This window comes from Phaethon lepturus, unplaced genomic scaffold (genome assembly GCF_000687285.1).
Source record: "Phaethon lepturus isolate BGI_N335 unplaced genomic scaffold, ASM68728v1 scaffold32033, whole genome shotgun sequence".
In the NCBI taxonomy this organism is placed as follows: domain Eukaryota; kingdom Metazoa; phylum Chordata; class Aves; order Phaethontiformes; family Phaethontidae; genus Phaethon; species Phaethon lepturus.
This window is the reverse complement of record NW_010531724.1, coordinates 10,133-20,950: the sequence shown is the minus strand read 5'-3', so window position 1 is coordinate 20,950 and position 10,818 is coordinate 10,133. Positions and strand designations below refer to the sequence as shown.

At 36.7% G+C, this 10,818-nt stretch overlaps 1 protein-coding gene across 1 annotated transcript in view; it reads left to right on the top strand.

Annotated features, from left to right (window-relative positions):
* Positions 1 to 1,986: 1,986 nt before the first annotated feature.
* LOC104618932 (unconventional myosin-Ib-like) overlaps positions 1,987 to 10,818 on the top strand; it is a gene marked incomplete at its 5' end in the record, with an annotated part of 10,467 nt that continues 1,635 nt past the window's right edge. Inside the window, 6 exons of the mRNA XM_010284654.1 lie at positions 1,987 to 2,061; positions 2,472 to 2,606; positions 3,508 to 3,614; positions 6,359 to 6,491; positions 8,012 to 8,164; positions 9,089 to 9,216. Of these exons, the coding sequence (XP_010282956.1) occupies positions 1,987 to 2,061; positions 2,472 to 2,606; positions 3,508 to 3,614; positions 6,359 to 6,491; positions 8,012 to 8,164; positions 9,089 to 9,216 (731 nt within the window). The remainder of the gene's footprint in view (positions 2,062 to 2,471; positions 2,607 to 3,507; positions 3,615 to 6,358; positions 6,492 to 8,011; positions 8,165 to 9,088; positions 9,217 to 10,818) is intronic.

Below are 10,818 nucleotides of genomic sequence, written 5' to 3'. Positions count from 1 at the left end.
TATGTTTCTGCCTGTCTGTGGTGTGGTTTTTCGATGTATTTTTTAAACAGTGTGCACGGGACTTCTGTCTCACCTGAAACACACAGATTTTTCTGAATAAGAACACAGTCTGTAGTTCCCATATACCACTGTTACCACAGGCAATTCTCATTTGTCTGATGGCAAAGTATTTTTACCCATGACATACGGAGGTAAAGATTTCAAGTTGATACAAGTGATCAAGATTAAACCATTAATTCTTGAGTCTTTTTTTTTTTTAATTACTATAAGTAGATTTTAATAGCACTTGTGGTACTTTCCAGATTTAGGCGTTTCTGGAACGGCTTGCATTTCTCAGTGCTTGCTTTGCAGCTTCCCTGCAGCGCCAATAGGATGTGTGGGTGTATATTAGTCCCTTTGTTCCAAATTAATTTGCACACCTTGCAGCTCACAAAGTGTAATATAAAGCAACATCATTAAAGAGAGTCTCTGAGAACATGGTGAGATTTGGGATGATTGTGGTTGGACTGGCTTTGAGTGTGTTAATTTCCATCCCTCAATAATAAATAAAGGATGTACACTAATTAGAGCACTAAACCTTACAGAAAATCAGTGAATAAGAACTCTAATAGTTTTTCTTATAAGGTGAGGAAGAAAAAATTATGTGCTGTGTTTGCATAGAATGGAGACAGTTGAGTGCTATCAGTTTTGTTGATGCATCTTAATATGTAATTAAGCAAACCCCATTTATCTGTGGGGTTTTCTTAATCCCAGAATGGTGACAGATTATTGCTTTCAAAATGCTGGTTTATCTTAAAATGCATGACACTCAGTATGGGGCAGACAGTGTGCCAGGGTAAGCCAAGCAAACTTTTTCTTGTAAGTTGATGTGGGTTTTTCTTCTATGGCTTTCCCTTTATTTTCTGGTTACAGTGAACTCAGTAACACATAGCAAGTTAGCTAAAACCACTGAATTTGCTCTAGGGTAAATTATGCAAAGCCATGATGTTTTCCCTGGTTTTTGCTCAAAACTTTTAACAGGTGTGTGTTGCAGGCTGTGCTAAAGTTTGAAAAAAATTAGGGGATGTTTCAGCTAACTTCATGTGAGCCTGGGCTTCACATAAAACCGCAAACTGGTTGCGCTCTCTCTGATTGGGTTTTCTGACGGGGAAATTTAGATGCTATGCTACTTAGCACTGATAGAAATACCAAGGGCAAAACAAGTACTCTGAAACTTACATTTACAAGCATGTGTAAAGAATTAGCATCACCTGCAAAAATTATTCTCAATGATCACTTTTTTGGGTTTGTTTTTTTTTTTAAATAAATTTTAGGATCAAATATCAAGCTTGCTGACATTAAGCAATCTTTTGTTGATTCTCTGCTCTTACCAAGCACCAAAACCTTATTTTCTTTTTGGAATGAAGACTGCTTGTGTGAGAAGAGTTTTTTCACCCATAAGTCTGCTCTGGAAAAAAAAAAAAAAACAACCTTTTTTATTATACAAAACTCCATGTATTAAGAATCTTAAAGAGAAAAAATCAGAAACAGTTCATCAGTTAACTATGTAATTAACATCAGTTCAGTGTCACTTCAGACACGATAAACTATGTATGATGCCTCACTTTTTCCAGTCCAACTTTATGTAAAAACCTATGAAAATATATTCATGCTGTGAATGCAACAATATTTGAATAGCTTGCCTTTTCAGAGGAAAATATTTCAAATTCTCTGTTAAATTTGCAAATGACACTACTCAGGTCATCTGAGGTAACTTTCTAACCTCTTGGTCAACTGTCTGGTTCATGTATTTTAAGTGTACACAGTTAGTGTTCGTATTTCAGGGAACATTTTGCATGTTTGTATGCTTTTTTAGTATTTTCTGCCGCAGATCTTTATTAAAAAGTATATGTATATATTTATATATACACTATATATATAAAGTATATACCTGAGCAAACAAATTAATTCTATGTATTCACTTTGAGGGTTTGTTTAAATTTTCAGGTCCGTAGAGAGTACAGGAAATTCTTCAGAGCCAATGCTGGAAGAAAAATTTATGAGTTTACACTTCAGAGACTTGTATGTATATATCCGTACAAAGCACAAGTACTTTTTCTGTGTTTTAAATTTTTGTTTTTTAGCAACACTAACAGCTGTATTATGGTCTTTTGATAGCCTTTGTAAGGAAATGTCCAAGCTAAGCATATGGAAAATTGACAAATACTCTGATGTTGTAAAGAAAGGATAGCAATAGTGTTTTGAAGGTGTGGGAATGGTACTAACTAAGCGTTTTTCCACACTTGCATGATATCTAAATCTGCATTTTTCATTATACGTGGCTTTTTAAATCCATATTCAGGTTTATGAAAGATGAGAGTTGCAGTTTGGTAACTGTGCTTTTAATCACAGAGCATCTGCTTTTGCTTGCTTATTTCAGTAACTCTGGTATTTGAACATTAATAAAACATCTTGCTTCAATTTTATCACAGATGCAGAAGTACTTCCTGGATTTGAAGAACAAGATGCCTTCTTTATCACCAATAGATAAAAACTGGCCAGTGAGACCTTACCTTTTCTTGGATTCAACTCACAAGGAGCTAAAGAGGATTTTCCATTTGTGGAGGGTAGGACACATTCTGGTCCAGTCTGTACAGAATATCATCACATGATTTTTAGTAGCTTTGTGGTGTTCATGAAGAGCCTATTTTTAGGATGTATTTCTTCCTGTTCCAGTCAGGATTTTTATGTCTTTGAAAGAAGTGTGTCTTTTTGATCATGGTCTTTGGCCTGCAAGGTATATAACTATCCTGCCTACTCCTTTCTGGGGCTAGAGAGAGAAGACTGGTTCATGCCATCAGCTTTTAACTTAATAGTAAAGCAATATGCCAGTTGCTTGTTAATTGGCAGCTTATAATACTTGTGTCCATGGCCAGGACTGGGACTATCTTTTAGACAAACTTTGGAAGTATCGGATGGAATTTTCTACTTGTGAACTGTGGTTAGCTGAAATTTGTTTTGGATCTTTGGATGGAGAGGAAACAGGAAGAAGCTGTATAAGTGCTGATGAGACATTTTACTGATTTTGTGGGCTATGGTGTCTGTGAATTGTCAAGGAACAGTTTTTCTTTCTGCAAAATTCATCCTCTCAGCCATGTTGTATTCCTTCTGTCTGTTTACATAAAATTCCGCAGCCGTGGAACTCTATATGTTTCTGCAAACCTTTTTAGCACAGTCTTCCCATGACTGGTATCTGATAGATTAAGCTCTTGTTCAAATGCACCGTGCTTAAATGATATATTTTAGAGATTGCTTTTGGTGTGATTCAGAAGTATCTAGAATGGCTGAGGAGAAAAACACCTCTCTGTTTGTGCTACAGTGGCATGTAGGATGGAGCTGAGTCACTTCGGAAGTATACAAAGAATGCGCATCTTGAGCAATAAGCAAACATTAGTCTGTGGTGCTGCTGCTTCAAATCAGATTTGGAAGAATAATTTTTTGTTTTGTTTAATTTATCATGTTTTGCAGTGTAAAAAATATAGAGACCAGTTCACAGATCAGCAGAAGCTTATATATGAAGAAAAACTGGAAGCAAGTGAACTTTTCAAGGACAAGAAGGCTTTATATCCAGCCAGGTAATGACTTACTCTGCTGCTTTTAGTGTACAATAAATGCAGTAACCTTACACAGAGTTAGGAAACTAAGCAAGATTTTGCTTTTTATCTTAAGCAGGAAAGTGTTATTTTCTTTGGTTGACAATGTCCCTCCATCATTTTACTTTACAATCCTGGAAATTGACCTGTTTGCTTCTAACTTGGATGTTGTTGCAGCACACTAATCCTATGATACCGAGCACTTCTGTCCAGAAGCCATGATATTTTGTTGTTCTAACCCCCGTGACCTGTTCATATCGTAAAAGTTTGGAGAACTTGTAGAAGGGAGTAACTCTCACCCTTTCCCCTAGTTTTTTGGTTTCTCAGATTATTGAGTTCTTAAAAACTGATAAATTATTGTCATTGCTATCTGAAGAGCTGGTATTACTCAAGAAAGTGCAGTAGTATCTGATTTTACCTAAGGAATGCACTTGTTCTGCATGCAATAAAACTGACTATTAAAATAAAGATCTGATGTCCTTGAAAGAAGTTGATTTGAACTTTTTAAGTGAATATGAGGTTAGAAATTGTGTTTTTCTTGAAAGCAAAGGTCTCATCGACCCGAGGAGAGGGGTTTTTTTAGAAGCTATAGTTTGAGCTGAGCAGGAACAAGGCACTGTAAAGTGAGAAGCAAGGTTCAGTAAAGGGAGGAACAGGAATCTGCAAAAGTTGGTGAGAGCAGTTCCATGCATGGATGAGTTCTTGGATGTTTCTGTGTTTTATTGGTTTTGTTTAATTTTTTTATTGAGACATTTCTTGGATGTTTCTGTGTTTTATTGGTTTTGTTTCATTTTTTTTATTGAGACATTTCCTTTTTTCCTGTAATGGGCTCAGTATGTGTTTCTCTTTCTTCCCTTCAGTAGGTCACTTATTTAATGGCTGTATGTGTTAGCTTGTGGTTAGTTCCTTATTTGCTTTGGGATCTCTTTTTATGCTGCTCAGAAAAGAGAATGATGCTGCCTAGACTTTTCTTCTTTGCTTTGAGTCAGTATACATCTGATCAGTGTAGAGCTCCTTGGGAAAGAAATTTTATTTCTGTGCCTGGTTTGGTACTTTTTTCACCAAGACTGAACAATGAAAGATTATACAGCAAAATATATATCAGTGTTAACTTTTATCTAAGACGTTCTTAGGTGGTATATGTGGTAGAGGATAACTGTTGATTCATTTCAGTTTTAGCTTACAAGTCATTATAATTTGATTAGGGACAAAGTCCACAGGGAATTTACAGTTTTGGTGACTATGGTTTCATAATGCTAATTAGTAAAACCAAAAATCCCAAAGCTCCAACACGGTAGAAAGTTAGAATGCTTTCCTCACCCCACACTCCTTTAGAAACATTTCCATCTCTTTTTGTCTTGTATTACGAGCTGATTAGCTCCTGTTGATTTTTTTCTTCTTATTTTATTGGCATAAGGGTAGAGGAAATTACTGTATAAAGTTTCTGATTAGTTAGTATGATAACAATTCATAAGATGTGGCTAATTTTCTGTGTGTAATATAATTATTTAACAACAGAGAGGGACTTCTTGTGAGTACTAAAATACCAGTACGCTTCCTTTTCTGTCCCATCCCCCTGTGTGCTAGAGATGCAATTACAAAGGTATCGCTATTCCACATAATGTATTGGTTCCTCTTCGGCTCTAGTCTTGGCAAAGCTTTACATTTAGTACTTTGACTGTAATTTAATCAAAGTGATTAGTTAAAGGGACTTCCAAACAAAGCAAGCAGCACCTGTATTCACCAGTTCTTAACTGATAGTGAAGCTGTTACTGCATAACCCTGAGGTGGATAAAGATGGGGTGATTTGCAAGCTCAACAAGTCTTGACAAAGAGCTGGTACACACCTAACAAACAACAGCAGATGTTGAAGGCAAGTTCTTGTCTGTCACTCTGAAATACCGTGGAAGAGTGGAGTTGTCGGTCCTACTGAAGTTGTATTTCCTCTGTTTTCACAGGGACTGTTACTGGGTGATTTTAAATCAAAGTTGATTGCATACGCAAGGATGTACTTGTGTCTGACACCCATAGCATTTTGGCCCATTACTCTCTTCGTTGATAAATTTCTTTATTCACCATCACCATGGTGTTATTGTGTACAAGATTCTGTGTCTAATACACATACCGTTTCTTACCCTTCCTCCTTTCTTCTTTTCCCTGGGATAATGTGCTGGGAGATACATCCACACTACTCTGTAGCAGTTCCCAAGTTACTTTCAGCTGATGTAGTATGTCTGTGCGGCACAGCTTGACGCCAAGACCACCACACTGAGTGAACGGTGGTACTGACCTGAAGAGGCTCGGTGCACAGCTCGAGCAGCTGCAGTTTTCAGCTTCTCAGCAGGATTGAGGACAACTGCGCTGCATAAATGAACACCATGTTAAGAGCCCTGTTTGCGTTCAATTATGTATTGCTCCAATTATTGTTACATAATTGCAAATTATTTTGCGTTGCTGTTGTTTAAAACAGGTAACAGTTGTGGGCAGAGGTTTCTGGGTTGATCAGAGTATTATTTTGCTAAAAATGAGGCAGCAAATGACCTTCCCTGGCAGAGAGTGTATCAAAGTTTAAGGAAGCTTCTGGCAGTGAAGAGTCACTGAAAATGGTATTTGATGTGTCTCCTGCCTCCACGAAGCCTGAGGCAGAACGTGACCATTTCAGGAGATTTACTTCTTCCCTGTGATTCATATTTAACTCGTGTTCCCCTTGTCTTTTTGTTGGGCAGCGTTGGGCAGCCGTTCCAAGGGGCTTACTTGGAAATCAGCAAGAACCCCAAATACAAAAAGCTGAAAGATGCTGTGGATGAAAAGATCATTATTGCAGAAGTTGTGAATAAGATCAATAGAGCTAATGGGAAGGTAATAAAATGGCATTGCTTTGTCCAGAAGGGTAGATCATTTCTGTTATAAATAAACTGAGAGGGAGACTTTGTTTCTGTCATGTAATAGTCTGAGGATTTAAAAAAAAAAGCCATGTTTTACAGGCAAGACTGGAAATGTTGGATTTATGTAAACTGGTGATTTTAAGCACCCATTTTAAATTTACATAAAGATTACTAAAATCTTGTTTGGGTTTGTAGTTGTGACTTTTCCAAAGAAAAATGGCATCTCGTTAACTGGTAACAGGTTGTATTGATTCACAACTAAATGTAGTCTCTGCACCAAACTTAGATCTTCTATTTGCCAATTGAAGAAAATAAATATTTAGAGAATATTGTTCTTGTTCAAGTATTTAGAAAACTTAACCTTTCAAGGTTCGTATTGTCATTCAAGCTTCTGATTAGCACATTTTATTGTGTTTTTAAATTGTGAGTGGCATACTCTGCCAGCTTTGCATGTCTTCTGATGGATATCAAAAGCTTTTTGGAATGAAGAGGCAAGTTTCTTATATCATTTGAATAAAGCTGTTAAATATGCTGGGTACTTTTTTATTCTGCCAACACAGATCTTGTTTTGCATTTAAATTATACTTATTAAAACAGGAAGTATTATTCTCCCTTAGTAAATGTAATTGTTTTCACTATATCTGTCTAAATATTAGAAGTAGTAGATCTCAACTTCTCAGATGTAGATGTCATTTATACATTTGTAGGAGTGAAATTAGGTTGCCTGTTGTTGATGCCAAATTAATTTTCCAGTTTAGAAGAAACTAATTAAATGAAGACAAAATCTTTCCTGTACTTGCATAGGGTACGGCTCTCAAGATTTAAAAAAAAAAAAAAAGAGCTATGGTTCTACATGCTTAAGATAGCTACTTAATTACAACAGGATTTTACTCTTTAAAATTTTACAGGAGAAAAAGCTATATGTTCTCATTTCTCTTTCTTATTATTTTCTAGGGCGAATGTAAGAACACTCATTCATGCTTTAAAAATATTTGTCCTTTGAAAACATGAACATGTATCCTCCTAAAGAGTAATTCTGATAGATAAAGGGAGGAGAACATAGCATTGAAAATACCTACATGATTTGTGGTGTTCTGCAACACAGTTTTGGTGAATAACAGAAAATAGTGAGGCTTAGTCCTGAATTAGCTATCACTGAAAAGATACTTTGGTTTTCCTGGGGATTGACAGAGCATGAGAAATGAGGTTATCCTGATTTGCGTAGTTTCTGAGTTTTACAACTGTAAGCTAGTAATTAAAGGAACTGTTTGTATCTAAACATATGTGCCAAAATGAGCTAAGCTTCTCAATCTATAATTAGACACACAGATAAATTTGGCCTGTTTTTAACTGACCTGCAGCTTTTACTGAACATCAAATGTTTGTGTTTACTACTTATTAACTCTATGAACTGCCTGTAGTCTTATTAGGTGCTCTACAAAGACCAGTTCTCTCTTTGTGTAGATAATGGTTTGCGTTTCTTTATTTTCACAGGCTACATCCAGGATTTTCTTATTAACCAAAAATAATGTTCTTCTTGCGGATCAAAAATCTGGGAATATCAAGTCAGAGGTTCCACTGGGAGATGTTACCAAAGTGTCCATGAGCTCCCAAAATGATGGCTTCTTTGCAGTGCACCTCAAGGAGGTTGGTTACAACTTTATGGTCCAATAATATGACTTTTGTACTTGCAGTAGTATGAAAATTGTTTATTAATTATTTATTACTATTATCTTGTAGCATTTAATCGTGGTGGTTTAGAAGTTTCTTGAACTTTTCCATATCTGCAAAAACCTTGATTTAAAACTACTGCACCCAAATGAGAACAGCTACTACATTATGAATGAACATTTACTTGTGAAAATCAGACTTCATATTTCACCATAGCCTCTTCTGGATTGGAGTTTTCCGTTTGTAATATGGACCTTTATCTAGTTCGGATACCTTGTGGTAGCATTTTCCTTTTTAGCTGCTCATATAATTCTTCCTGACACACAGGAAGAATATTTCTCTCTTCTTTATGGGATGCCAAGAAATTCATGTTATGGCACAGCTAATTGGGATACTAAAGAACTTAGTTCAGTGCTATATTTGCTTCACTGCACTGTCAGAGTTGCTCTGCTAAAATCATTAAGCTGGCATTTGTACTCTAGCTTAAATGGATTAGAGGAACATCATATATGGTGCCTTTTCATGCTGACCACTTTCATCCTAATACTGGTGTTGGCAATTGGTTTCTGTTCCTTTCTGAAAATATTGTGAGTTTGCTGCGATGTGGCCAGAAGAGGGATATAGAGACATTCCGGTTTTGTAGGACAAATGAAGGTGACCCTTCTTTAGGGTCAGGAGGGGTTTTTAACTTTCTCCACAGGTTTGTTGTTTATTTGAGAGTGAACTGCATTTTGATCCTATACACTGCACTGCATCCCTATTTAATTTACAAGACTAAAGACTGTTGTTTCATTGCACTGGGAAGAGAAGACTCCTCATAAAACTTCCTGCTTGGCTGGCAGTTAATATTTTTCATATTCTAGGTTTTGGAGGTCCTAACTGCTTTCCTTTCTGTTTCAGGGTTCAGGAGCAGCTGGTAAAGGAGATTTCCTGCTCAGCAGCGATCACCTTATTGAAATGGCCACTAAACTTTACCGCACTACTCTCAGCCAAACCAAACAGAAGCTCAACATTGAGATATCTGATGAGTATGTTTCTTGTTTGCTTAGAAGTGCATTTCCTTCAATGCAACATGCTAAAAAGTCAAGTATCTAATGTTAGAAAAACAAAACACTGTTGTGTAACTAGAACTTTTCTCTTGACAGAGTACTTGTAAATAAGGATGCAATTTTCAGCGTGTACTGGTTTCTAGTATTCATTTTGGCTCTTACTTCCTTGAAAGTCATTAGAGAAAATGTGCTTTTCTTAAGGTAGTTTCAAATAGGGCTGTGAAGCTGAATTGCTGCCGTAGAAATAATTAAGAGATACTACATTTGAGAGAATCGGTTTCTGTGTGACTGAAAAGTTCACATACTCCTATGAGATGTTTATCAATTAGTGTGGACACCAGGTGCCAAGTTTCAGTGAAAACAATCAAAACTGAATGAAAAGCTCCTCCCCAGGCACGTGTAATGATGGTGCTAGTAATGTAGGTCCATAAAGCTCTACCTTCTTTTTTGTGAAGGTGAAAAATATATTACTAAAATTTCCACTGATGGTGTTTAAGCCTTCTATTGTTGTTTTGGGGTTTTTGGTTGTTAAAAAGCTTTGCTTGATAAAAAGCATGCATGTCAAATTAGTATTTCTCTCTGCTTGGTTCAGTTTCGTATTTTGGCCTTGCAGTGTTTATAGCCATGGAGTTAAAATGTTTGTGTGTGGTCTCTTAAAGCCTGCTGAGTGAGAGTCCCTCGCTTAGTCCACCATTGTTAGGCACCCAGTTTGTTGTGCAAAGTGCCCCCTGATTTCAGCAGTGTTGATGTGGTAGTTTTACTCGTTTTGAATAAAGATGATGGTTTTGGAACCCTGTAACAACAGTGAAATAAAATTTCTGTAGGCAAAAACTGAACCTTTTATCTGGCTGCACAGCACTGCTTATATTCTAGAGCAATGGCAAGTACCATTTGTGTCTGTTGAGATTTCAGGGTTTATTTAAAGGCTGATTTTGCTGTTTCCTTGAAAATGACATCTGCCATTTTCCTTTGTTCTGTTACCAGATGTGATTCAATTTGCTCCAAGGGTGTGCGTTTTTAGCCTCTAACAGAGTTTGGCTGTCCCCAGTAAGATTCTAGTTTAATGATGGCTACAAAGGAATAAACTACTAAAAGGAAGTTTAAGCATGCATTGCACTAGTCTGGACTGCCTGCCTTGGGTCTGGAAAACAGTCTGCTTTCTGGAAGTCTGGTATTTTGGGATGTGGTTTTGTTTCTTGTCTTGCAGATTAAAAACACTCAAGTGTGTATTGCTATTGAGTTTATCCAGAGTAAATAATTTTAAGTCATTTGCTTCTTTTTTAGCAGTTCCATCTCTATTGATGGTGAAGCAGTATTCTCTTCTCCCTACGAGAGTTTAGATACAAGCACAACTAGGAATTGCAAAAATGTGACCTTACTTTGACTACTGTATACTCTACTTTTGGGGAAGAGAGTTATATAAGTAAAAATGCTGTTGATCGGGGTATGTCTAGTAAGAGACATACCGTTTATATATATCTAATATTGGAACAATGGGTCCAGGAAAATGCAGCGTTGGTGAGGAGATGATGGCTATAAGACCTACTTGCATTTTCCAGACGATTGCATGGCTGGGAGCAC